A 27,564-nucleotide genomic window follows, 5' to 3' on the forward strand; every position below is an offset into this window, starting at 1 on the left:
TCGCACTTTATCGTTTCTGCGTTTTCTTTTCTTCTAGCGTTGAGACTCAAGAATCTGTAATTGTCGCTCTATTAATACACATTGACAATCATATGCATGGATGAGCTTTTCTCTTCTTTTTCTCGTGCCCCGTAATGCGGCCAAGCAAAAGAAAAAGTGCATACGCATGCACAACGGCTGTTTTCTTGATTATCTGTTGACATTTGCACCAAAAGCAAGCCAAAAAAATTGACTCCGGTATATACACGCCATACGATAAGAGCTCTTCAATTTTTGTATAGTTTCGCAGTGTTGCTGTTGTCATTGAGCTGTACGTGTGGCGCTAGTAGATGACATACAAGGGATCTACATGATTACATTCGATTCTTTGAATTTATATATACTGGAACTGGATATGATACATTTTTTAAAAGCTTACTTTATGTGACTACGATTCACATATCGCCTCATACGTACATATCATAGACACAGAGGAAGAGATAAGATTACTATCTCTCCTTCGGAGACGCCTGATAGTGCAGTAGGTATGCGTAGATACATAACATGCGAATCACCGTAATCTTCACGATATGACATGCATCGTGAGCCGACATCAGTATGCATGATGTATGCAGAAGGCTTCCGATAAGCACTGTTTGAATAATGGATGTTGTCCATCTAGCGAGAGCATATTTTAAATTCAACATTAAAAGTACTGTTATTAAAAACAACAGCTGATCTGTTAAGTAAAGTATACTAGTATCACAATAAGTTTTGTAATTTGAAGTGTTTTAAAAAAATGATACGAAATTTAGAGCATGCCGCTCTCTTCTGCGTTTTTCTTTGTCTATCTAAAAAAGGCAATATAACAGTAAAAAGTATCTATATTACCTTCTTAAACAGATTGCTTCGTTGGTTATCCTGTCTGTCTCAAAGTATAGGAAGAGGATAATCATTACTTGTGGTTAGCTACCATAGAGGAGCAAAAAAAAACCTATAGTCACACACTTTGCTACTGTTGCTGGTACCTTTAATTCACCGTGAACCACGACAATCATTGCTTTAGTAAAACAGTAATATGCAGCTTTTACATGTAGTATGAACATGCGATATCTCATCCGAACTAGTAGTACTTAGTATGTAGTCCTCTCTATACAGCAGAGGGTGACAAAATGACAACGTACACCGTTTTCCCGTGTTATACTCTCTGCTGAGACTTGTATCATCCCTCTCACGTTTTGATTGTTTATATTGTTATACTTGACGCCAATGTCGTGATATATAATAGCTGTATGTATCGCAGGAAGGAAGGACAAGCTTTGACAATGAATTCATTATACTTTTCGAACAAACTTACATAGCAGAAACAAGTAAGGGTCTTATTTAGAAATCGTCGTGTACGTTGTTGGTGCTCATCGCTTATTCTGGTTTTTTGGGAGCTTATTGACATTACTCCTTGTTGGTACTCCATTACTGCTACTGATGCTAGCTGACAGATTAACATGTTTTATCCGTTTCAAGTGAGTTGTATTAAAACTTCATTACAATTCATACAAAGTCTGAACACAAAGCAGCCTTTTAGGCTCTATTTTGAATAAATCCAAGCAAACCTACACATATTTGGAGATATATCGCCACAGCCACCGCTGTCATCCGGATTTCTCTACTTGGCAATACACACATACACATATGTATATATAATAGCAGCAGAATTGATGGTTTGTTATATAATCGCTGCCTTTTTATATTAGCTTGTGTAATATTTGTGTAAGAGGGGCTTAGTGCACACATGTATTTTTATAGTATTATAATAGTTAAAAAGGCATCTGAGTGAGGTTATATGATATCACATTCAGTATGTATGCATCGTAGTATTTCGTCCTTAAACAAAGCTAGACCATGCTTGACGTGTTTGTTATTGTCGCTTTTAAGATCATCACTGAACTTCATATGAATTTGCACGTACTTCATTTCGAAAAAGGAAGGCACTGTAGTACTTGAAGCTTCGCATCAACTCAATTGAGATCGTATTTAAATGGAAAAACGCACAGAGCAGTATACAATGTTGTACACGGCGCTCGAGAAGCTCGACTACAACAATGACTTTGGATGTTTACAACTTTATCCTTTCCATTGCTTGTGCAACGCACCACTTACGCACATTTGACAAACCACCATTAACAAGACATATTCCCACTAGACTCAATAATAGTTTAGCCACCAGTAACATTATTATGTAGTGATTTGTACAGTAGCTCAATTTTTAAAATCTGCTAAGAATGCCACTCTTAAAACTACATGAGGTTTGATCATGCTTTTTGCAAGGAAACCATTATCACAAAAAAGAAAACATTCAAAAGCTATAACGTATAAGTCTGGCGAGTTCTTCATAATACTGACTATTCGTAAGCGAGGACCATCTTTTAGCAGCCTAGATACTGTAACAAATGACAGTTTAGAGTATATCTTTCCCCATCCGTCTTACATATGGCTTCACAGCATCGACCGGAGAAGTCATTTACCAGCGGTGAAATCCGTCGTCGGATGAACATTATCGAAAACGAAAGCACCCCACCACTCTTCAAGTACTTATTGTAGCAATTATTGGTTTCAGTAGCATAGGTTGAGTAGTACTGCAGCGATATAGGCTTGGAAGCTATACATTACAAGGCGAGAAAAATAGCAAGTGCACTACTACGAAAATGTTGCTTATCTCCTTCAAACGAGCGGTACGAAAAGTTACCTGCTGTACATGGACAAGTCTCGATATTTTGTTGTTCTTCTTTTTATTGATTCATTCATTTAGCATATTTTTGTGATGAAAAACCAAACATTTCATTTGACAAAGGATTCTCTTATATGCGAGTGAATGACGTAATAGCATGTGTGCTTTCATGTAGTAGCTGTAGCACCAGCGCAGTATATGATAATGAATGATGAATACAGTAAGTCCTGTTTATTTGCACCTCCACTTTGTGCAGCCTTTTCCCATGAGAAACCGCTACTGGAAAAAGAGGAGGGTCTACTGTTATCGTCACTTTGTTCTGTTAAATGAAAATTCTAAGAAGTGGGATGCAACTTGTCCAGACATTGTCTGTGCGTATAATGAAAATTTTGATCTATTTAGTTATGTGGTCCGCCTAGAAAATCAAGCTAGGAATAACAGGGCCTTTTTTTGAATTACCACGGTAATGCGGTGACCTGTCAATGTAAACATGTTACCAGCGACAGGTCGTAGTACAGCAGATGATCGCCGCTGTGTGACCATAATCATTATCATCGATCAAAGTTTGTCAAGCACAATCCGTAGTACTAGTAGTACACGCTAACTCATGAAGCACGAGACGACAAATTTAAACAAGTTCGTGGCATGACGGAGCATTATTGAATTAGACAATAAACATTCAACTGATTAATGCCACTTTGCTAAATCGAAAAATCCTCACGCCCCGGTAGCTGCTGCTGTTCATGGTCAGTCGGGCTTTAATGCGGGTCGATCCATTTCGTTTAAGGGATCGACGTGTACGACCTGATCCGTTTTTGGTAAAATATAGTTTTCTCCCTTGCAAAACGGTTGCCTCCAAGCAAACAAGTAGGTTTATTGCAAGGTAACCAAAGAGACACCAGTATTCTGTCTCTAATACTAGCACTTATTACAACTGTCCCTACTACTCCAATTTGTCAATGCACTTGTCCAAAACAACAATGATAGGTCTCGGCGTCGGACTTGTAAAAAGAGGGAACAAGTGTTGTGTCACCCTGGATTGGTTCGCTTTATTTCTGTGAAAAAGAGGGGACGAGCTATTTCGGTGTGAAAAGTTATTGTTAATATTATTTTTGCTGTTAATACGTACTGCGTGCGTGTCCTCCATGACTATACATCGTTTGTGTACATTCGTTTTTATTTTTTTTGCCGCAATCGCACCTTGTCTTGTAGTAGTATTTGCACATGACAATGTCGAATTATCTCAAGACGACGAATTCTTAATTACAAAATCCTATAATCGCAACCACGACCAGAACAACAGCAACAGTCATCACAACCACAATCACCACAACCATGACACTGATCGGTACCATGAGCACGACGACAGCGACGACAGTAAGAACGTTTATCGCCAAGTAGAAGTACAGCACGAGACCCATGAAATATACCCCATTATTGCCGATATCTCTTCAGCAGAGTTCCAAGTATCGACTTCGTCCACAGGTGATGATGATAGCAGCAATACGGCTTTGAAAGATCAAGAGAATGAAGGACAGAACACACGACCTGGCAGTGCTTCGCTTACGGGTAATGACGACGGCACAGTGTCCAGCGCCAACTCGAACCGTACACCGGATTTCTCCATGGAAGTCAGTGAACACGTTCGAGTCGATTTGTTTTGTATTATCGACCCATCGTTCTGCGAACGGGTGGCAGTGTCATTGAGGGATGCTGCAAGTCAGTTCAACCAGGTGGTCAATGTTAAGAATGATTTATTGTAAGTAGTTTCAAATAGCTAGACACACACATTTATGTATCCGCATTATATATACTCGCTATGCGCTACTGACACAGAGCCTCTTCTTTTTTGTGGTCTAGAATACAAGCTACGTACTACAGCTTTTGTGAAAAGGGATGCGCAAATAATACGTTTGGATGGGGTGCCCCTTCTTCGCAGGTAAGAAAAACCGGATGACGGCAGAAAGAGAGAGAGAGAGAGAGAGAGAAAAAGAAAGGAGACTTTTCATGTGTATACATTTTATGCATTGCAACTCATGCTTTCGTTTTTCTTATATTCATGCTAATACAACAAAAAAATCATACGCACATTAGTTCACACTTCCTTTTGAAGATGGTGCAGACTTGAATTACATTTATCCGCAAGCATTGGCGAAGCAACTGGCACCGTACAGCAATACGTCTGCATGGGCAAACCATGATATTGCTATCGAAATTAATCACGACGTATACATGAACTCTATTAACTTTGATAAGGCGTATAATGATGGATGGAACAACACGGGTGTTCCTCCAGGGGGATTGTATTACTTCCAGGCAAGTGTTATGATGCGATTAAGTAGGAGTGGAGAGGCGAGTATCGCGCAAGAAAAGTTTAAATTAACGTTCGTCCTAACCGGAAAACAACAGAACGATACGATTACAGCGGACCAGGTGGACATACGATACATTATCCTCCACGAGATCCTACATGGACTTGGGTTTATTAGCTCATGGGCAGCATATTTTGCCAATGAGGCCTCACCATTTCGATCACTTATTGATGGGATCATTGATCCAGACGAACTGCAACTCGTTACACCGAGTCCATACTGGTACATCAAACAGCAAACCGGTCCCATCTTTGTCACAGGGTTCCAGCCAACCATGATATTCGATAAGTTTCTGTACATCAGCAACCCACAGAGCAACACATCGCGAGCCGAGTCGCTTGCATCGATTGGATTTGACATGCAAAATTTCTGTGTACAGGACAATCAGGCCTTCATCATCAACTTTGTGCAGGAGTTCAACCGGTCAAATCAATCACGGACGGCCAACCGGCTATGGACATCGATGGGTGAAGAAGGTGCTTTGACGTTCCATTTCCCGCCTGTTGCTGTGGACAATAGCTCGTATATTACAAACCAGTATCTGAACCAGACATACACGGTGCCAATGAAGCTACTGACAGGTGACCAAGCGCTGACGTCGCACATGGAACTCTCGGACCGAAATTTCCGACCTGGTATTTCGATTTCTCATCTGGAAGGTTCATACAATAACACGCCAGATTTTATCATGACTGCTTCATACATTCGTGGCGAACGGCTCGAAGATATCATCGAGGAAACGTACAGCAATGTGCCGGTGATTTATTACAATGAAACGGTCAATGGCACCACCACACAGCATGAGTACAAGTCGGCGATCGGCCCAGGTGTTTTACGCATGCTCGACTCAATGGGGTACAGCACTGTGCTCAGTAAAACCAACTACACGACAACCGGAAATGTCAAATCGGGTAAAATCCCGTCCATTTGTGATGACAAAAACAACAACCATGGCATGGCGCAGGCTTCCAAGACTCCAACAGCATCGGATGCAGCTGCATCGTCCAGTATAAGCATTGGGGATGTGGCGTTGTGGGTGGTTGTGCTGTCATCGGTTCTTTTGTTTTGAGTGGACAAACACACGCCCCTTTTTCTCCTCCCCTACTACTCTCTTCTTCTTCTTCCTATCTATCTCTACCGCTTTATATATACATACTTACATATATCATACACTCTCACATATATACACTTTCATCACCATCCACATTCTCTTCTGTTCTTCTCAACTGAACCCCCCCGAAATAGCCCCTCGCTCGAAAACAACAACAACAACAACACCAACTCCTTCTTCATGATTCATGACGCTTGTATATTTTCTTTTGTCTTCTTCTCCTTAACTGCCTCTTATTTTGTTTGTGTTTATTTGGTTCTTTTCTCTCTTACATGATCTTTGCAGCAACAAAATAACGTTTGTTTTTATTTGGGATCAGTTATCAAGATGATGTTGTTATCAATCTGGTACATGATATTAAGATTGATAGGATTCTCTTCTATCATAAAAAGTACTTCATATCATCAATGCATAATCATACAGCCAAAAAAAATACATGCAGTATTTGTACATATACAGCAGGAAATGCTACTTAATTGAACAAAACAAATGCTTTTAAGCATGAAAGGAGCAGAATGCATGATGGAGCATGAAAAAACATGTACATCTTGTTTTTATGACGGTCTCTCACTGTATCATTGCTGATCCATATCAAATTGTCGTCCTCGTTGTGTGTCTAGAACTTGCTTTTGTTGTACTGTACATTATACTATATGGTACTGAACCCGGTCATTCTCGGATAAACAAAACGGTGTCATGACGATGATGATGATGACGACAAGTTTTTGTTAGTATATAGAAGTTATCATCCACGATGGTAATCTGGGTAAAAACGGTTACTAGGTAACAAAGAGTAAATAGGTAACAGCAGGGGCGAGTCCTGTTTGGTTGCCACCCAACATATAAATAAAATTCATGCGTTGCCTAGGTGATAAATACACACACATATTACATTACATACATTGGTTAAAGAGGAGAACGGTTTTGTTGATGAAGGAAGGGGTGTGTGAGTGTGTTTGTGTTGGGGGAGTTGAACAATTAGGAGTTGGCAGTATAATCCATTATCCTATTACATACATACATCGCCGTCAAGAAGAGAGGAGAGGTATGAAATACTTGGGAGGGGGTAGTTGAAAGCAAAGTGTACTGGCAAGTCTATGAGTATACGTTTATGTAGTCCCATGGAGGAAGAATGACGCGAACATCATTAGGTTTCTAGCCTAAGCCGTCATTGGAGAGATCGCCGTTTCTCTTTTTTTGAATGTCACAGGGCATGTCCCCCCACTAGTACTCCTCTCTTTTTTCTTTTTTTTGGCAGTCAACAGCACCATCAAACATCAACAGTAAAAGCATTTATGATAGTTATGTGCGCATTATAAACAGCCTGGCTTATACTAACTTTTTCATAACTCCTTTTCCTGTCTGTCCTCTACCAACCCCTTTCATGCGTATCTTAACGCGGAGTATGTAAAAAAAGTATGTTTTTAGCGATCCGCATTTTGCAAGTCCTTTTTTCTTGTTTCTTTTTTTTTTCGCCACCCAAAACAGAATAACTGGAGTCAAAGATGTTCGTTCCATGCCGCTCTACGTTCCTCAAAACCAAATGGAGCAGCTTCTTAATGTGGCTCAATAACAACACCAACCATCATCGTCCATCACGAACAAACAACAACAATACGTATTACTGTACATTCTGCTCGGAACATGAACAACTACAACAACAGCAACAAGAGAATCCGTATTCACCTGCAGTGGCGTCATCGGTATCGCCACCCCCACAGTACTTTTCAAAACGACGAACAAGCAAATGCTCCAACGCAAGCGAATTTACAGCATCCAGCCCTCCAACACAGCAATTCATGTCTCTGTTCCGACGCAGGGCGTCGAACGCGTCTGAAGTGTCTAATGTGGAAATACAAAAAGATACAGAAAACGTATATCGCCTATACGAACTGGCTGTGGATGAGGTATGTAATAAGGTTCTCACCCTTCTCCCTTTTTATATCTTCTACACTCAGATTACATATTAGTTGCTGTTGTCAGATTCGATGATGTACAAAAATAACTTACCAGCAGGTGCTTTTAACAGGTCAACTTTGCAGAAGACTCGCGCGGATCAGCGTATTATGCTGGCGATTTGATCACAGCACGGGAGGCCATTGACGACTGTGCAGGCGCATTCATGCGTCTATTGCAGCAAATTCCAGATCACAGGCTGCGGACACAGTTGCAGTCCGCCATCACGCCAAGGCTGATAAACCTGCAAGAAAAGTTCAATGCGCTTCCACCTGAATCGTCGTTGATTTCGTTATCGTAAAAGAACAACAGCAATGCCGTCGTTCTCTTTAATACCATTCCACCATAAGTTCTAGTTTTTCTTCCTCTACTTCTTCTATCGTTATACATAGCTTTCCTTTCCTCCTCCTCCCTCCTCCCCTCCCACATCCTGCATATTTACTTGTCAACAATAATGTATGTATATAGTCTTCTTCTCAATAACAAAAGCAACCTCGCAACCCAACTAAACCAAACCAAACCAAAAAAAAGTACATATGTTTTTCTCTTCTCTCTCTTTCTTTCGATCGATCCGAAATCATGTGTTCCTGTCTTGTTACTCGCTTTTGACCATTACGCAGCATCAACTCTTTTCCTGTTTTGGAAGTTTTGTGAAACGTTATAACTGCATCACCCTAACACGCACGCAAGTCGCTTTTTCATTACTTTCTCTAACGCAAACTATACCCATACTTGGCACTGTGAAAAGCAATAACAACAACAACAACGAACATGAAGCTACTTGATTTGCCACTTGAGATCCTTATTGATAACATTCTTTACAATCTCGATGCCCAATCACTTGAACGACTCAGTTGTGCAAACAAAACATTACGTCGCTTGGTAGACGATGAACTGCTGTGGAAACACCGCGTGTTCGCCGACTACAATCTACCACACGATTCAAGCTTTCGTCATTCTGGATGGAAACGCCTGTATTCTAAGCTACAGGATTCTGTCGTATACACGTGGGGTGACAATAGTGATGGTCGTCTCGGTCACCCACCGCCTGCTACACCTATCAATATACGTTTCAGAAATAGGTATGATTTTTCTGCTTTCTTATCTATGATACACGTGTATCGTCTTTTCCTTTTCCTTTGCATATCTACCAACTTTCTTTTACAAATAAATAAAAAAAATAAAGGGATGTCTATGAGCTAATTGGGCAACATGGTAGACGTACCATGAGACAAAACTATGCATCGCCTCAGGAGCTCGTAGCTCTACGAGGCAAAGGCATTGTCGATATCTTATCAGGCGGATGGTCATTTCATGCATTAGATCGTCATGGTCGCGTCTGGTTATGGGGAAGGGTAAAAATACGAATAACAATAGCAAAAACATATGTCAACGTGAGAAAAAACACTTTTTGATAAAAGCTATGGGGATTCGTATGTTGTATGTATGATATGTAGATGCATGGTGACATGTTAGCTCGACTATCCCTAGGCGCACGGCTTGTTTCAGAGCCAACGCAAGTACAGCTGCCAAGCAGTATCCAAGCGATTTCATGCGGTCGATCCCATACGATTGCTCTGGCGCGTGACGGCGATGTATGGCATTGGGATAATTGGCAGGTTGTACAACGTATTCGTGTTGCCAAGCCAATCGTCCAAGTGGCTGCCAATTGGGGCTATTCCTCACTGCTTACCAGTCAAGGCGAGATACTGCGGATTAATCACCCCGAATCTGTCACGAACGAGGGCGACACTTTGTCTGACTTAGAGATCACTGAATCGGGTGTAACGCTGCAGAGCGTAGAAGGGAATGCCAAGGCTAATTCATTACCATTTAAACCGATCGAAAAGGGTGATAAAATCGTACAGGTACAGAAAGATTATAAGCGGAGAGGGCTGGGGGGTGTGCGTAGTACATACGGAACATCTTTGAGGGACTTAAAACTGATAGTGTTATTCTGTCAGATTGCAGGATTGGAAAAGTGCACCTTGGCATTAACGCGATATGGACGTGTATTCAAAATCCACACTGAGAATGCTGATGAACTATCCGTGGCATCAGCAAGCTTGACAACAGAGCTGACCAAATATGGTGCGACACAGCAAGAACTCAACGAACGCGGCCCAGGTAAAAAGATGCATCGGTTCGTCTCGGGCCAGTTTCGAAATTTCGCAGTCTATACAGCCCAAGGGAGCGTATTGCTAGGTCATCAAGATCATCCACCTGAACAGGATCCTGAGGTGCTGGAGCAATTACAACATGATGTCTGCAAAGTTTCATTTGGCGAGTAAGTGGATCGAACATTGTATAAAAAAGCTTAAAAATTCACTCTATCACGTTGTTGTCTTTATCTTTTGGATCAGTTATCACAGTGGAGCATTGACGAATCAAGGCCGTCTTTTGACATGGGGTGCGAATAGCAACGGAGCAGTGGGTCACGGTGAAGCTGGAATGTTTGTCGAGCCTAAAGAGACACCAGAAGCTATATCGACCTTGCGCAACATGTTTGTATTTGCAATTGGTTTCGGAGGATGGCAAAGTGGTGCCTTGGCTATCCCTCGAGATTAATCTTTTGGTCTTAAAGCCACGAAATATCTCCCCTTTCCTCTCAATAACAGGCAACTAGAAGACATTATTATTTCTTCTGTCAATGATGGTTTTATAAGGGAGACAATGTGTAGTGTATTGCTATATTGTATGTGCTATCAATGAATGTTTTTTAGGATGTGAGAAGGGTGGCAAATGGTAGGGGGCGGGTTGGATGAGAGTGGCGAGCAATAAAGAGGAAATATATCCTTTTCTTACTAAAAGAACATGAAGGGGAGAAGTGATAGGGAGAGTAGCAGATAGAGCGTTTGAGATGCGAATAACAACGATTACGACTGCTTGCATTCAGGTGCATTTTCACCCTTAGCAGGTTGCTATCATGTATAGAATTAGTATAGACTCCTTTACCATATTTTATATAGGAAAAAGAATCATGAAAACTTGTTCCATGCCTTTCTCACCTTTCCATCATCATCATCATCATCGTCATCATCATCACTTTCATCGTCGTCGTCATCGTCGTCATCCCCCTCGTTTTCATTGAAATCGTCCTGAAAACAATTAATGAAAGAAACATATCAGGACAATCAAGAAAAAGGTTTGCATATATTGCTTTTCACCAGATTATCACTCTTTCCTCCTTGTTCCTTCATTTTACCTCAAACTCGTCTTCGGCATTGAAGTCCTCATATTCTAATGCTTTGCCGGTAAAATAGTCGATAGCATGAGGGATGACTTTATCTTTGAACTCCTCGCCTAAATCAAATGATAAATGATAGAGAAGGCTGATCAGTATTACATGATACACAACACACAAAGAATTTTCTAATTTTACCAGTCTCATAGTCGACTTCTAGTTTGGCATCCAAGCCTTCTGCTTCCTCTTCGTCAAGCTCCGTACTGTCATCCGGGAATGATGGGGGACTGAAGAAGGAGAAGAACGTATCGGCAGGAACGGTACGCTTGACAACACGAGTCTTGTTTGTGCCTAACTATCCGGGTGAGTATAGAGACCATATATTATATGTTATATACCAGATAAGGGACTTATTGAGAGAGAGAAAAGGGGTGTGGGGGCAGGTGGTATTTTTAATTATTACCTTTGTGGCGCTGTTTCTTGGTCTCGACCTTAACTGTCAGATCTTTACCCTCCTTCCAATGGACGACACATCCTTCCGCGTGATCGTACACATAATCCCCACCATATGCATGTTCTTGGTAGTAGTACGTCTTCGTCAAAGTCTTATCGGAAAAGAATTCATTGTCGTCCGCAAAGTCAAAGTGGAGCTTAAAACCGGGCTTGTCCATGTACGACATGCGAATGTCCACCAAGTGTTTTAAAACCAGCTCGTCTTGGTCGGTGATACTCTCCGAGATTTGAGGATGGTTTTTCAATGCTGTCAACCAGAATTCAGGGATGCCCTTCATCGTGGTATCGTCTTGCTCTTGCTGTTGATGCTCCTCCTTAAACTTCTCCTCTTCTTTCTTTGCTTTTTTCCCTTCTTCTTCCTCTGTATCTTGATCCACCTTTTCGCCAAGAGCAACCTCTTCATCCGCTGGCTCATAGGTCCCCGTAATCACTTGAGCACGTTTAGTGTACAGTGGCGTGTACAGTGCAAGATACTTTTTCTCCAGTGCAAGTACTTCTTCTTGAAACTTGCCCTCAAGCTCGGCGTGCTGGGATTGGAAATGCTGCAGACCGTGTATGCGGCGCTTGACGTTGACAGGCAAAGATTCAATATAGTCGGAACGACGGCCGACAAGATTGCCAAGTTTGCCTTGAAGCATACTGATAAGTGCAGGATTGCTGGTAAATGCACCGGTCAGATTCGACGCTTCTGCGGCTGTGTTGTTGCTACCATGGTTGTTTTTGTTGCTGTCAACTAACAGATATTGTATACAAGAAGAACGGAGAAGCTTAGTCTACTACCAATTACTAGGTTAAAGAAAGGCAAAAAACGCGTATATACCCTTTGACTCCGTATCCTCCGAAATGCTAGATACGCTCGGACGATAATTGGAAGTAATGGGAGCTGGATTAATGGGAGTGTTTTGCGGCGTGGGAGCCGACAACTCTTGTTTTCTACTACTGTTGATGTCCAGGCGGGAAGCTATCAAAAAGTATATTAAAAGAAGTTGTCCGATGCATAACAACAATTTAGAATGCCAAAGCAAGCTATTTGAGGAGGAGGAAAAGGGAGGAATTCTACAAATGAGAAATAGTGGACATGGATATACCTCCTTGCTTGTTGTCCATGACGGGGCGGGCCTATGCGTAATATGTGTAATATGCAGGAAAAAAAAGAAGAAAGTGTGGAGTTGTAAAAAAGATGGGTGAAGCTTTCATTTATTCAATGAGTCAGTCAAAAAACACCGCGAACAACGATCCACACGCTGTGCTTTATCCACGTTATACATCCTATTAGTATCATCCCCACTCCCCCAAAACATTTTGCGGAACCACGACGTCGTACACTTGGTAGCATTCTAAGCAAGAAGACGGATGCTCTTGTTTGTATACATAGTAACGTACAGCTTGTGAGGTAGATGAATTGATTGAATGTAAAAGAGGTCACTGTTCTTGTTCCTAAATGTAGCCGCACTTGATGTCTACAGGTTTTGCAGCAGAAATTTGTATGCACATACATAGCTGCTCGGTCGTATACAGTATTAGAAAGTATGCATTTGGGATCACGTCACTCGTTTTTTCATAAACTACAGTATTGTCATGATCATATCCTGTAGGCAATACACTTATCCTTTTTAAAATAACTTGTTGTCAGCAATAGCGTATATATTGTAAATGCAACAAATGCCATGTGCATAAGTTTCACCCGTTTGAGGGTGGTAATGCTGTGTGAGATGATTAACGATATAATTGGAGGCACTATCATACCAACTTCTTAGTATGGTCAATTACAATTTGGAGAGGCTCTACTTCATTCTAACTACTTGAATACAGCTTATAGAACCGGTTTTATAAGGAAGTCAGTGAACATAAATACACACCAGTTTTGTTGTAAGCACGAAATAAGAATTGCGACTTGTAGAATATACACGAACAACATATGTGCGCGCTTACTTTTTTCCTTCTTGATGTTGATATCCAAAGAAGCGCATACTACTAGGCGAGGCTAAGTAAAGAGAATGTGGCAACTATCATACTTTACTATAACGATGGTGTTGACGATAACGATGTAGAATTATAGGTTAGCTGAGTACACCTATGACTGTTCATCAAAAATAGCGGATGGACTTTATAGTGTATTTTTGTTGGTCTAATCAATTGAATTTGTGGGGAATAAGAGAAAAATCATATGGGTTGACGTGGTCAAATCGTACTAATAACGGCAGAGCCGACAATTTTGCCGGCTGATTGTGTTAGGATACAGCATGTCAACTCGCATGTTCTCAACTAGCTTTCAAAACAACATCATTAAGCTAACGTATCAGAAAGCAACCTCATTTTCCTCTGTTCACAAGCAAAGGTAATGTTTTATCAAACTCAACTAGGAACTAATGAGCAATGATCTAATATATTCCTATATGGTAGAGAAATTTGATTGTTGTAAGACTCATCGCAGTGTTTTTAGTATTAGCAACTAGTACTCGGCAGCAGTGATTATCATGCTAGAGTTGGTATCTTCTCATGATGGCATGACAAAGTCATATGTAAAGGCATCATCATGTAAATATTGGCTGGTGCTAAGATTTCAAGTAGAAAGTGAAGGTGGACAATGATCTTGCATTATAGAAGCTAGTACTACTGTAACGAACGGCAAGGCAAACATACATATCACCACAACAGTCGCATTATTGATATATAAATTTATTGTAGTTAAGCAACTATCGACTGATTCTATGATTTTGCAAAGCACATGAAGAGCAGGGAGCACAACCAAAATCGTAACTTTTTTGTTGGTTGTGTGCCTGACACACGCCCTGGGCCTGTCGTGCTGGTGGTGGTGGTAGTACTACGACTTACACGGAAGCCCGTCTCAATTTTTCTAGGTTTTGCCCTCCCTCCTTCTTTCCTCTTGTTCTCTCTTTCTTAGCCTCTTTTCTAACGCTTGCTTCTCTCATTATTCCTGACTTTTCTCAAGGTTTCTGTTTCTCCACCTTTTCCCCATTAATCATACTTAAACTGTTTTAAAATTGCGATTGGGTGGTGTCTGTCATGCGGAAGGCAAGCTCCGTAATGAAAAAGACACTTATACCGGGAACCACTCCCGGTAAGGCATCTATGCCACATTCGACGACAACGGCGGAAGGCAATAGTAGTGGTAGCAGCACTAGTCATTGGCACGAACAGGACGATAGTAAAACGACCACGGCAACGACGACAAAAGCAGCACCTACTACTTCTGCTCCTGGTGCTACGACGTCCTCTAATACGACCACGTCTGCTAATGCTGCTGCTGCTGGTGACCAGCAGCGACGAGCTACTGGCAAAGACAACAATAGTAACAACCATACCGATCTTTTGGCATCTCAAGAATCGACAACAGCAATGTCAACTACAAGTGCAGAATTAGGACCTGATATTCCCATTTTGCCTTCCACGTCGACATTTTCGCTTGCTGGCAAAGATGACAAAGGAGAAAAACAAAGAAAGAAAGCAAAGAACTTTTTGGACGAACGTCAAAAGATAAAATCCAGAGCACAGAGTTTATGGAGCTATATTGGTATTTTAACGGCTATACATATCTTGTTTGACATAGTGATGGCTTGAGACTTAACAGGCTTATGCAAAAACATTTGTTTCCCAACAGATGCAACAAACACGTTTGATCAGGCGCGTTTCTTTCAGGAGAACGCCGAACAAGTATTCCATGTCGTCTATGAAACGTGTATGCATCACATCGAAAAGATCAAGCGTAAGCGAGAAAAATAAAGAAAACAAGCAAATTCGTGTGTGGATAGAAGAGGGAGGGAAATATGCGCGTCTCTTTCCCACCAACATAACGGTACTTTTCTTCTGTTTAAATAGAAAGAAGCGAACGTCCACAGTCATGGTCATCAAAAGAGCTCGTGAATCTGCAAAAGAATTTGCTGTTGTTTCGTAAAATCTTCCTCTATGTCCCTGAACTTATGCGAAATGGGTGGCAGAGAAAGAATATTGGTAAAGACTAAAAGCATGGTAGCAGACAACTGGCGATTTGGATGGACACTAAATTACGCATTTACGGATTTATATCATAGCCAAAATACTGACATATATCTTGGATCATGGCAACCACCTACGATTACGTGCCCTGGGCTTTCATTTGTTATTGTTATGGCTGAACGACCAAGTCGTGGAGTATCCAGAATGTATGGAGCTCTTCGCAAACGCTATATCGCTTGACTTGTTTGTTCTCGACGAGATCCGACCAGTACCGGCACCAGCATCGCATACTTCCAATGACGCTTCAAATCCTCCAGAAGAAATCACTGCGTCAAAGTCCCATACAGCCGGCTTGCATTTCGTGCGAAAGCTGAGCGAACGACATGCCGAGCGCTCTTTTGGACACGCTTTGGAACGCGATGATCGCGTCAAAAAGTCTAAATTTAAACTACACCAGACCTTAATTCGCGGTATGTTTGTTTTATTTTCTTTTATCAACTCTACGACACACACGTACACATACAAACAAAAAAAAATTCAGAATTTAGTTGATTGATTTTATGACTGAATTATTAGGAGACGAGCAAGCGCCATTATACCCTAGTCCTACCTCTCCTACTTACAACGATTCTATCGCATTACTTCATATCTTCCTTTCCAACCTTGTTCGGCTGGCTTACGTTGCTGCCGGATCTCCTCCCCCGCCCGATGACTACGAATACCCGCCAGGCGACAGCGTAGAAGCTGACGATGGAATTGCAACTGGTGTTGGCATTGATGCAGCTACAGCAAGCGCGAAATTTCTGTTTCGCATATTCAGAACATACTATTTAACGAAATTCACGCCTCAGGTTGCAAGGCAGCTCCAAATGGACGGTGTGCCCCCAGACAATGCAGAGAGTATGTGTGTTGTTGTATATATAAGAGATCAAGGACGCTACACACCTTAGTTTGTTAACGGTTATATACTCGCTGTAGATTACGGATTTCCCAAATGTCCGCCTAGCATTTTGCGGACCTTGCTCAGGTTCCTTATCGGCTACTGTTTGGATAACAGCTACGGCAGCAATTGGTCACATATGCCAACAGCTATCTCAGCATCTTCTCCAGCAACACCCATTCTCAAGTCAATCGTCCTTTCATCCTACGAAACGCGTGAAATGTTACACGAAATCTTACGCCAATCGTTAGTACTCCCATGCACAAATCCGAGTTATCGTGACATTACACGCGGCGCAATCCATATTCTCGGTGTCTGGATCCTTGGTAATGAAGATGAACGACCGTCGTTTTTGCGAAGGACAGGAAGTTGGACAGCTATTGCATCGGCGGGACACCCTGGAAGCGTCACAAGATCCAGTAGTTTGGCCTCAGTGCCGACTACATCCAGTTTTAAACCATCTGACGCAAATACGAACAACAATAATAATGATTACGAGGACGATTATAAGCATGCTGATGCGAATCGGTTCCTGCGACGCTATTTTCTCATGATCAAGCTAGTGTTTGAGGACCATTGGCAACGATTCAAGAAGCACCCTGAATCCAATGCTCAGCTTGGAACCGAGTGGGAAGGATTGATCGTGTTGTACAAGGACGCCATTAACGTATACCGAGCCATCACTGTTTGTCGCGGAGGAATTGATATGGAATGGGAAAGTTGGTAAGTTAATGAATAGTGCAAGAGGGTGATACGCATATGCAAGTGTGTGTGGATCGTAAATTTAATATTGTCGAAATTAGGGAATTGCTTTTGCATTGTCTGCTCGATATTCAAGACTGGTTCATGAATCAGCCTATCAAGTATACGTGCATACCCGTGCAATCGCTCGCAGACGAGCTTTCAGATTATATTTGCGAGGTTTGCTACCGTCCAGTAGAGGAGATGGCTACCTGCTGTTTATTTATACTAAACATGAGAAAATAGACGTTGCTTCATGCATTTGCGCGTGCAAGGATATCCCATATGGAATTGTGGAAAGAGCTAAAAATGCATATGATTTATTCAATGCGATGGTCGCAAACGCTGGGGCAATGGACAGTAAGCTGGTTCAAAGGGGTTACCCAAGGATCGTATTCATATGACCACTAGGCTAAAACAAACCAATAGAAAATCATGCACAAGCTTACTCGGGTGGTGTCATCTCGGTTATACAAGGTTGAATATGATATTTCAGAAAAACACGTGCAAGACGAAACCCGGAATCCGGTTCTCTCAAGTAGCGTACCGACGAGCGGTCGCACGCGCAACAAGGTACGTTCACGGCACTTGAGCATTCAAGGCGACCTGTGGCCAATCAAGCATGCCGCTGGGAGGCCGCTGTCGGCGGGAGCAAGCGATGGCCAACTTGTTGATATGATTGCTCAGGACAAGGTATTCGCGCAAGCCGATAGCACCAAGCAAACAGACAAGCCTGGTGGTGGCGGCGAGCAATTTGTTGACGCGACACAACAACAACAACAACAACAACAACCGCCATTCACAATAACGACGCCTCCTGTCATGATTATGCGCAACACAAGCAACATTTCACTTTCCGAAAAAGGCAGTTCCTCCAAAGCTTCTGATCGCCGTTCCGCGTATCTTGGTGATATTGAAGATGTGACCCTGTTGGATGAAGAGACTTTACAACAACAACAACAAAATAACAACAGCACCGTTCGCAGTGGTGGGAGCAGTAGTAATGTCGCTGGAGGAGCTGGAAATGTCAAGTTTGGTATCAAAAATATTATACCTACTTCATCATTTTCGACAAACACGATCCCAACATCATCACAACAGCAACAGCAACAGCAGCAACAAACGCCGGTAGTTTATCCTGCCAGCGGAGTAGCGTCGATTGGTGCAGGCTCACAAAAGCGTGGGCAGGGTGGTAGTAACAGTCGCCGCACCGTAAGCATTCATCAATTTGATACACTATGGCAAGACTCGGGCAGTAAATTTTTAAATTTCGTCCATGGGCAGCAGCATGGGGATAACGAAGGACCCATGACCTCATCCAACCATCGAAGCGCATCTGTTAAAGAGGATGATGAGAGGAAATCTCGGGCCGGTGACTGGGATCGTCGTAGCGCAAGTAGTCTTGCTATTGACGAAAACATGACCGTATCCAGCAAGGTTTGTTACGCTTTTCATTGTGAGCTTGTTAAATAAAGATCATCTTTAACAAACACAAGACTATATTTTTGCAGTCGAACCGAACATCCGTATCAGCTGGTTTACCACAAGGAGAGCTTGTGGCGCTTACAACGAATATGTCGGCTGTCCATGAAAGGTTACCAGCTGGTCTGGGCGTTTTCCGATGCTCTGAATTTCTCAATTTGTCAAACCTACGTGCGGACGGAACTGTAGTGCTGGGTGTATGGAAGAACATGCTGTGTGCGACTGGAAATGTGAATGAGATAGAGGTAAACCGCAGTTATTGAAATATGTTGATTGTTTGGCTTTATACTTAAAAAGATGTATATCTAGGATCCACAAAACTACGCTGTAGCGATGGGCTGTGTTGTCGACATATGGGATACTTTATCTTGGGTACGTTTTAGCTATAGACCATCCCCGCTTGCAATAGTGGCTAATGATTCTTATTATGTATATGCTTTAGATCCGATCGCGGCAACCATATCATAGTGTCCCTCGTCCTGCTTTATACGAGGTTGGACCGTGGCTATTGCAAGCAACCCAGCTGTCAGAGTAACGTGTCTACATAGGTGTTTCAACTGCTTGTTCGATATATATAAAAGCTAACTCCTATACAGGGCCTATGATACAGGACGTGCTTTGGCTTTTGGCTGCCTTTGCCGATTGATGTCTCGACGATCGGAAGAGCCTGTTTCTGCACAGTACTATGCTCATTTCTATAAAGCGGTGCTAAAGGTAATGCTACCACTCTCACACATATCGGTGAACACAAAACTCATATTTTGGATTGATTGGTAGGGATTGTCTTCCGGCGACACAGCCGTAATCCAGGCCATCATTCAAAATTCTGGGCGTGTGTTTTCATGCTGCTTACCTGGGGTGTATATATTGATACCATCGTTCATTGCAGCCATTGAAAGTCAGGTAGAGTAAAATCATCAAATAGAAACCAAGCTGTAAAGATTTGAGCCATTGCATACTAAAGTATTTCTTAGTTACTGGATGCGGATTCTGTCCGAGACGTCCCTACAAGCGTTAGGCGAGGATGCATTACAATCTTAGGCTCTCTCGTATCCATCTCTAACCATTTAGCAGATATCAAATTGGATGTGAGCAAAGAGTGGATTGGCCAGTTTTCTGAGGAGGAGCTATCTTTTACCGACGTAAGTGTATATACTCTGCTCGTTTCTAAAGTTCCCATTTCCTTCCCTTTTTTAATATTTCTTTTTGAATATCAATAATTAATATTCTTATTCTTTTATACAAGATTAAAGTGTGGTTAAAGAATCTTTTGTTGCGACTTGTAAACGCAGACACGAGTCCTGAAAAGATTGAGCAGAACACTGATGCCCATTGCATGCTACTTGGAGCTATCAGCGGTCTTGCGTTAGATGAGATATTGCAGTCGGAAAGGTAAGCATCGCCCACCTGAACAATACCTTTTAGATACTAACATGGGAATTGTGGCGTTAATTACAGTAGACCACAACAAGATATTGTTTATGAGACCCTCTTGGCTATGGTGAACCATCTGTATTGGAGCAACATATCCATCGTCAATACCGTCGTCGACTGCTTGAATACACTCGCGCAAATATACAAGGAGGATCTTGATCCTGATGGTGTGATAGTACAAGAAGTGCTTACGCGGGTCATTGATGCGTTGAACGTCCACCTCAAGTATTACGAGCGCAACAGCCGCGACGGACGTGGATTTATCATCTCAAAGCTATTCAGTTGTCTCTTGGAATGGCTGATGGTGATAGAGCCAATGATTCTTTCCGAAACAGAACTCTGTCAACTCGTCTTTGATGTGATTGAATATGCACTACATGTTACCTCGGTAAGCAACATCTACAGCTCTAATTGTACAAAACCTTCTCTTCATGCTCAGCACTAACCTATGAACCATGTTCCGCTAAACCAAAGGAGGGAGGCTCAGAGAAGCTTTTGCCGCATCCTCCGGTAATGCGTAGCAACACATCCAAAAAGAAAGAGCTGCCTTTCAAGTTCAAATTAATTACCGAAAAGCGCCCTACGCTTCATCATGAATATGTGAGCGTGATCAGTGGCTCAGAGTTTGCTGAAAGCGATCACAGCTATGTCAAGGAATCCGCTGAAGCCGTTCTCCTGCACTTGCTGCATCACTTTAATAACTTTGCACCGCCCTTCGGTCCAGCAACTATTCACAGCACAATTGTTGGCCCTGGCGTTGCAACAGAAGACAAGTCAGAGTTCCTCAAATACCAGTATTTCTCATTCAATGACACGACTATCATTGCTTTTGTCGAGTTGCCGGAAACCGAAACCGAAGGCCCACAAGCCAGAGTGATTGTTCGCGATTTGACTGGACGATATGTGTGGGATGCTCATGCCGAACCTTCAAACAAGAACTTGGAAAAGCCAAGGCCTCGCTCGGTGACCAACTCGCTGGACGCCAAGGATCAAGGTTTCTCGTTACGGCCAGGCGTACGGGTGCGACCCACTTCAAGTGAACCTCTTGACACGTAAGATGGATACCCCATGCGCTCTGTTTTCGTGAACAACAGTCTTTATTTATAACATCTTCTTTTGGCTATGAATCATCTAGATCAATGCGACGTTCTGCTCCTCGGATAGACAAGCTAGGAGAACTTATGAACAAGTAAGTACGCGTTAGAACCACTGTCAACTAAAAACGGCCATCATTTATACTGAGCAATTATCAATGTAGAATTGGAGAATGTAATCCTGATTGCCAAACAAACGTCAACACACCAATACCCCTTACACAATTACAGAGCAACATGGTTGGCCGGTTCGGCGAGCAGTTGAATGAGTTTCTAGAGGATGAACGCAGGAACAACGAACAACAAGAATCAGATGCGTAAGTGTGCTTAATTTTGCTTGCTTTGGCATGATGACACCAAAAGGCTAATCAATGATATACGCAGTGGTTTATGGTATTCTAAAATGAACATCCTGCGTCGTAAAGAGGCAACGGACCGCACCGACTCATTACACGCACATCTGACGGCCAATTTTTCGATACGAAAGGATTTCCTGCCTGCGTTCCCGCACGAAGCCGAGAAGTCGCATGTACCGTTTCAACAATGTCGATTATTGCTCAGTCACCTCGGGTTTATCAACTATGACCATCTGAAAGATGGTTCATTTCAAATGTTGAACAAAACACCGGCGCTGTACCGCGATCTGCGAGGATTGGATCGTAAACAAGGGTTAGCTAATCTGTCTTTGTTTGCTTCTGGCGGAAGATTTACTAACTTTAAACTTTCTTTCTTTCTTTTTTCCATGACACTTGCATGAAACAAACAATAGTCGGGAAACAATGAAGATTGCGGTGATATACGTCGGTCCTGGGCAAGAAGACGAACAAAGTGTCCTGCATAATAGTGAGGGCAGTGGCATGTACAATGCCTTCGTGAATAGCTTGGGATGGGAAGTCGATATTGCAACGCACACGGGCTATCTCGGCGGTCTTGAGCGTAATCTCACGAATGGTACGCGAACGAACTATTACTGCTCATCCACTTTGGAAATGATATTCCACGACGTTACCAAGATGCCCACCGAAACTGAGGATCCCAAGCAGCTCAAGAAGGTATGTGTAGAAAGAACCTGGCGGCGCACAGAAAGAGAGCTAAACAAAGAATTTTTTTTCTGCATAGAAACGGCACATTGGGAACGATCATGTTCATATTGTTTGGAACGAACACGATCGGGATTATCGAATTGGAACGATTGGCGGCGACTTTGGAAACGCGCAGATCGTTGTGACTCCTATGGAAAATGGATTATTCGCCATCCGTGTCTATCGGGATCCAAAGGTAAAAAGATTAAAAACTGGGCTGTGTGTTGTGCGTTGTCGTTCGATTACCTAATGTTTCTGTCACATGATCCCAGATTCCGTACTTTGGTCCGCTCTTTGATCGCATGGTTGTGTCACAATCGATCCTTGGACCTCTTGTAAGGGCAACAGCCGTCAGTGCATTCCGTGCGGCGATTCATACCAATATCTACTCGTTCTACAAGAGTGTCTTTGCACAGAGAGCAAACGATGTCAAGACGATAGCTCATCGTCACAAAGTTGCAAACTGGTAAGCTCAATAGGAAATCAAAATGACATTATGTCATCCGCTGGTCTGAACTTTTTCTTTGTTTGCGTTTGTAGGACTTATGAGCAGTTCATGGAGAAGGTCTTCATGCCAAACGATGAATAGAATATCACACATACACCCACATATCACATACAAACACGCACATTCACTCACTTATTCAAACTACTTTATTCATACTACATACCAAAGCAACACCCCCCTTAGTACCTCTTATTACATTCTAATTACCTATATTATTGCATGCACTTTGTCTCAGAATTTTCTTATAAAGAGAACACAATGGATTGTTCCACAGTTGATGCAAAAAAAAAGTCGTATAAAAATGCGCGCGATCGAAATTCGCTTGTTTGTTGATCTTGTTTCTTCCGCAACATATTTTCTCGACAAGCATGATAATACCCATATCCCCCACCACCTCCACTTCAACAACGTCAAGCGATAGTCCACCATCATTTCAGAACGACGCTGCTATTTCTGCTGCAAATCAATGCACCATGGACACTACCGATGAGGATGCGTGCAAGGACCAAGGACAAGGCTATTTTGATGATTATATGATGCTTAAACTACCAGAACAACGACAACAAAGATCTGCCGCTGGTGCCGTCGCTTTCGATTTGTTACGACTTCGCCGATCATCCGCTGTCCTTGACAGTGTTCCACGGTGTGATACCTGCCGCCGTCGATTTCATTCCTTGGGTAATCTTATGAACCATCACCAACTGTATCGCCATTGAATATCCCTCGATTGTTTGGCAATTACTCTATTGCACATCATTTTCTTGTATATAGTTTTTATCATCTTCTCATTTGGCAGTACATATTATAATCTATTAAAAAAGACCGGAGTCTGCGCTCTCTTTTAACTGTTTGTGTTCGGCTGACCACAATCATCGTCCATATTTTGTTATGCTTCTCCTTTTGTGGTCGTTGCTGCTGGTGTGCTTAACCGCGTCAAGTCAGGCATACAAACCGCTTTCTCCAGCAGCCCTTTCGACTCTTAAAGATCAACATCATTTAGTTCAAGAGTATTCAGAACCCTTATTTATTCCTCGCATTGCTGGAACTCCGGGTAATGCCAAAGTACGTTCCATCATCGTCGACCATTTCAAATCTTTGCAGTGGGAAGTGACCTTGGATACCTTCACTGCAGCAACGCCCGTTGGCGCAGTCGAATTTTCCAACATTGTTGCGACATACAACCCAAAGGCACAAAAGCGGCTTGTGTTCTCGGCTCACTACGACTCCAAGTACTACGAAGACTTTGAGTTTATTGGTGCCACTGATTCCGCTGTGCCATGTGCAATGCTGATGGAGTTGGGCGTTGCACTTGACGACGCGTTACGCCGCGTGGGTAAAAGCAGCGACACGACTTTACAATTGGTGTTTTTTGATGGTGAGGAGGCGTTTGTTCGTTGGACAGAAGAAGATTCGATTTACGGAGCAAAGTAAGAATTTGTATTTAGTGCTTTGAGTTAAAAGAAATTATAAGACTAAGCAATATAATGTAGGCATTTGGCAGAGAAATGGCACTCAACAGGTGACCTCGAAAAGATTGATGTGCTTGTTCTCCTCGATCTTTTAGGAGCACCCAACCCTTCGCTTCCAAATTATTATCCATCAACAAGCTGGTTATTTGAGAAGCTAGTTGAAGTTGAGCAACGATTGTACAACACACAAATGTTTGATTCAAACCATATCTTGACATACAAGGGCTATGTAATGCAAGATGATCATTTACCGTTCCTTCAGCGCGGTGTTGATATCATTCACGCTATCCCATACCCATTTCCTGAAGTTTGGCATCAGCAGCAAGTAAGTACAAATGTTCGATAAATGTACACTGATATATCAAACAAATGTAACTCACTATGCGTCATTCACCTTGATCCTCGTAGGATACCCCCGACAGAATTGATTTTCGTGTTTCTCAAGCTCTCTCGATTATCTTCCGTTGCTTTGTGGCTGAATATCTGGAATTGCCAATTAATATTTATCATAGTGAGCTGTAAAATACCAGATACAATATATGTTTTTCTTTTTTTTTTTGGATAGAATAAAAATCGTGTAACGAGCAGGACCAAAACCAACATACCCTGAGTTTCCTCAATGTGTTACAGACGAATATAAGAATAGTAACATAAGATCAGAATTACTTGCAACGTACCGAAAGGCCGTAGCATATATACATCTCTCTCTGTATACCTGGGTCCAGCCTTCACTAGAAATAGGAGGTAAAAATATCGGGTAAGCTTTTGAACGTCAAAGTTAATCATCTAGAATAAGTCTATCTGCTAATCTACTTGCTAAAATACAGCTAATGACTGCTTAAAATGTTCACAAATGGCAGCGAAATGGAACCGTGCTTTATAAAGAGATTATAACCAGGTATCTTAGAAAAAAAGATCGGCACCCTAAATGCAGAAGTGATCCTCGCCAGCTTTTTGCTACTGGAAGTACACACAATTGTATTGTACACATTCGGTAAGAAAGAGTAGCATCATGTGTTTGTTTTGATGCACGCTTTGTAATATTATCACCCTTGCCGAAGCCGAAGGATGAAGGGCCAAGAGCAGAGAAGCAGGTTACAGCATGTCGATAGCTAGGTAACCGTCGTGCGTGTATGGTGTAAGCTCAAGAACTGGATAGACCGTTGCCAACAACGTGTAGCAGCCCTTGGTTTATGCTCATTCATTGAAGTTTTATCAAAACCTAAACGCATGTATGATTGAAAAGGGATATAAATTCATTGGATATGTAACTATGTGCAATCCCGAAACAAGGTACGAAAGTCTGCACCCGTGCTGCCAATCCAATGAAAACATATTAACTTGCCGAGCATTGGTTACTCTTGCTACAGCTATTTATTTACAATTGCTTTGAAAATGAAATGAGGCACACGAAACATGTATTGCATCGTTTTTACAGAGCAACGATCTTAAGTAGCACAGTTTGCTCCAGCGTTAATGAGGAACCAGGTCAAAGAACCTGTAATTCATGCAATGAATCGTCGTCCAGTAATTGATTTAAAGATGGGTTTGCATCAAAAAATATTTTGAAGCACTTCAAGTAACACAAAAAAGCAGGCAAATCTTTCGGAAGACAAAGTAGAGAATGAGACGCCCTTGAGCCGCCTGTATACAGTGAAGAGAATGTAGCGTGCACAAAGTATATGTTAACAGCAATAGGGCCATTCGCAAAACGCGTCCAGAACCGGCCCAATGCGTGCTGCAAAATAAAGCTAAGGTAACCTCAACGGCGGGGGCTCAAAGGGTCACTGTGGTTAGTTATCGACCACGTGTAGTGTGAACCATTTTCGCAAAATAGCCACGAACAAGAGGAAAAAAAACACATTTTGCATCTTCCCTTTCCCTCTTCCTCTCTCTCTCTCTCTTCAATCCTACACTCGTCCTCTCCCTTTTCTTCTTTCCTCTCGCTCACGCTCTCTCATTTCGTTTGCTTCTCTTCCTTTCCTTCTTAATATCTGTTCATCGTTTTCCGCTTCCCTTTCCAGTCTTTTTCCATATTCTCTCTTGCAATCATGGCATCGCCATCCACCAACGAAGTCCTTTTTGTCATTATCATTGTGGTTGCCTTCTTTATCCTTCTTGGAACTTGCGTCTTCTGCGTGTACCGAGCGACCGCCCCGACGAAGCGACAACGTGAAGCTATCGAACAACACCAAGCGTCACTGCAGGCACAGCAAATCCAGTACATTACCGCTTCACAACTCGAATCGCTCAGACCACCCGAGTTGGCCAAGCAACTTTACGGTGAAAAGCAGGAAATCTTCAACGACAACAAACGCCGATCCATCCTCAACAAGTTCTTTTCTCCTCATCAACAACAGCAAGGCAACGGTATGATCAGACCCAGCTCTGTCCGTGAGCCATCCTTCCGTCCAATGCAACAACCTCCTTCAATCATTATTGACGATGCTGTAGCAATCCGAGATGCTGAAATTGCCGCTCTTGCTCAATCCCATCCCCCACCTGCGTACGGCGACAATCGCTCGTCTATTCCTGTACGTTTCGACCAGCAGCCATCCTATTCAGAGAAGCATTGAAGAAACTACGAGAAGATAAAGTAGTAGTAGTAGCTAGAAGCTCTTTGCTTGGTTTTACTACCTCTTCTCTTCGCCAGACCGTTTTCACTGTCTGGTTCTTTTTTTCTTGCTTCTTGTTGTTGTAATTAGATTCTACTCCTTCTTACCATTATTACATATATAAAGCATATTTTCGGTATTACCTAATTTTATTATATAATTTATATGCACAATAGTAGCGTTATATACGTACAGAGAACAATGACGATATACGCAGTACGCATTGATTAGCTGCTTATTTAACGAGTGATTGGACCTTGTTCTATCATATCCTAATATTTTCGCTGTTTTGCTTCAGTTCTCCACCCTTAATCGAATGCAATAATTTCTTGTTAAAGTATAACAACAAGGCTCAAACTCACTTATTACATAACAAGCTGCTTTGTAATCAAACACTATAAT

The 27,564-nt window shown here is 42.2% G+C and overlaps 7 protein-coding genes across 7 annotated transcripts; 6 read left to right on the top strand and 1 right to left on the bottom strand.

The window, feature by feature from the left end:
- Positions 1-3,804: 3,804 nt before the first annotated feature.
- Positions 3,805-6,608, top strand: BDB00DRAFT_855792 (uncharacterized protein). Its single transcript, XM_053125748.1, has 4 exons — positions 3,805-4,463; positions 4,565-4,643; positions 4,799-5,020; positions 5,114-6,608. Exons 1-4 carry the CDS (start codon positions 3,850-3,852, stop codon positions 6,143-6,145), a joined length of 1,947 nt encoding a protein of 648 aa, XP_052973417.1. The 5' UTR covers positions 3,805-3,849; the 3' UTR covers positions 6,146-6,608.
- A 1,378-nt stretch (positions 6,609-7,986) lies between these two features.
- On the top strand, positions 7,987-8,444 carry BDB00DRAFT_775015 (uncharacterized protein; the record flags this gene model as incomplete). Its single annotated transcript, XM_053120193.1, has 2 exons — positions 7,987-8,094; positions 8,217-8,444. The coding sequence occupies 2 exons, from the start codon at positions 7,987-7,989 to the stop codon at positions 8,442-8,444; spliced, it is 336 nt and encodes a 111-aa protein (XP_052973418.1).
- Positions 8,445-8,914: 470 nt separating this feature from the next.
- BDB00DRAFT_878886 (regulator of chromosome condensation 1/beta-lactamase-inhibitor protein II) lies at positions 8,915-10,711 on the top strand (the record flags this gene model as incomplete). Its single annotated transcript, XM_053127793.1, has 5 exons — positions 8,915-9,225; positions 9,330-9,498; positions 9,601-10,011; positions 10,108-10,430; positions 10,507-10,711. 5 exons carry the CDS (start codon positions 8,915-8,917, stop codon positions 10,709-10,711), a joined length of 1,419 nt encoding a protein of 472 aa, XP_052973419.1.
- Positions 10,712-11,019: 308 nt separating this feature from the next.
- On the bottom strand, positions 11,020-12,947 carry BDB00DRAFT_792884 (uncharacterized protein; the record flags this gene model as incomplete). Its single annotated transcript, XM_053121166.1, has 6 exons — positions 11,020-11,064; positions 11,349-11,446; positions 11,526-11,678; positions 11,791-12,573; positions 12,661-12,801; positions 12,929-12,947. The coding sequence occupies 6 exons, from the start codon at positions 12,945-12,947 to the stop codon at positions 11,020-11,022; spliced, it is 1,239 nt and encodes a 412-aa protein (XP_052973420.1).
- A 1,686-nt stretch (positions 12,948-14,633) lies between these two features.
- On the top strand, positions 14,634-23,382 carry BDB00DRAFT_148787 (uncharacterized protein). The gene is made up of 26 exons (XM_053116245.1): positions 14,634-15,375; positions 15,463-15,567; positions 15,681-15,812; positions 15,893-16,267; positions 16,374-16,697; positions 16,776-17,460; positions 17,541-17,658; positions 17,725-17,838; positions 17,908-18,690; positions 18,766-18,915; positions 18,990-19,205; positions 19,270-19,332; positions 19,403-19,491; positions 19,557-19,674; positions 19,738-19,863; positions 19,935-20,102; positions 20,207-20,352; positions 20,422-20,782; positions 20,869-21,446; positions 21,530-21,583; positions 21,653-21,805; positions 21,873-22,157; positions 22,258-22,540; positions 22,608-22,766; positions 22,843-23,036; positions 23,111-23,382. The coding sequence occupies exons 1-26, from the start codon at positions 14,868-14,870 to the stop codon at positions 23,157-23,159; spliced, it is 6,336 nt and encodes a 2,111-aa protein (XP_052973421.1). The 5' UTR covers positions 14,634-14,867; the 3' UTR covers positions 23,160-23,382.
- A 584-nt stretch (positions 23,383-23,966) lies between these two features.
- Positions 23,967-25,069, top strand: BDB00DRAFT_774987 (uncharacterized protein; the record flags this gene model as incomplete). Its single annotated transcript, XM_053120191.1, has 3 exons — positions 23,967-24,505; positions 24,569-24,872; positions 24,956-25,069. The coding sequence occupies 3 exons, from the start codon at positions 23,967-23,969 to the stop codon at positions 25,067-25,069; spliced, it is 957 nt and encodes a 318-aa protein (XP_052973422.1).
- Positions 25,070-26,429: 1,360 nt separating this feature from the next.
- On the top strand, positions 26,430-27,309 carry BDB00DRAFT_855804 (uncharacterized protein). Its single transcript, XM_053125749.1, has one exon. The coding sequence runs from the start codon at positions 26,599-26,601 to the stop codon at positions 27,121-27,123; it is 525 nt and encodes a 174-aa protein (XP_052973423.1). The 5' UTR covers positions 26,430-26,598; the 3' UTR covers positions 27,124-27,309.
- The last annotated feature ends 255 nt before the right edge of the window (positions 27,310-27,564 follow it).

This window comes from Zychaea mexicana, assembly GCF_025766255.1.
Source record: "Zychaea mexicana strain RSA 1403 chromosome Unknown BDB00scaffold_151, whole genome shotgun sequence".
NCBI lineage: Eukaryota > Fungi > Mucoromycota > Mucoromycetes > Mucorales > Lichtheimiaceae > Zychaea > Zychaea mexicana.

Bases quoted from the DNA above. Each gene is read 5' to 3' on its own strand.
- BDB00DRAFT_855792 (XM_053125748.1), top strand. From the start codon at position 3,850: ATGACTATACATCGTTTGTGTACATTCGTTTTTATTTTTTTTGCCGCA. The intron at 4,644-4,798 runs GTAAGAAAAACC...TACGCACATTAG, and splicing joins GGGGTGCCCCTTCTTCGCAG to TTCACACTTCCTTTTGAAGA. The intron at 5,021-5,113 runs GCAAGTGTTATG...GGAAAACAACAG, and splicing joins GGGGATTGTATTACTTCCAG to AACGATACGATTACAGCGGA.
- BDB00DRAFT_148787 (XM_053116245.1), top strand. From the start codon at position 14,868: ATGCGGAAGGCAAGCTCCGTAATGAAAAAGACACTTATACCGGGAACC. The intron at 19,206-19,269 runs GTAAACCGCAGT...ATGTATATCTAG, and splicing joins GAAATGTGAATGAGATAGAG to GATCCACAAAACTACGCTGT. The intron at 19,333-19,402 runs GTACGTTTTAGC...TATATGCTTTAG, and splicing joins TATGGGATACTTTATCTTGG to ATCCGATCGCGGCAACCATA.
- BDB00DRAFT_855804 (XM_053125749.1), top strand. From the start codon at position 26,599: ATGGCATCGCCATCCACCAACGAAGTCCTTTTTGTCATTATCATTGTG.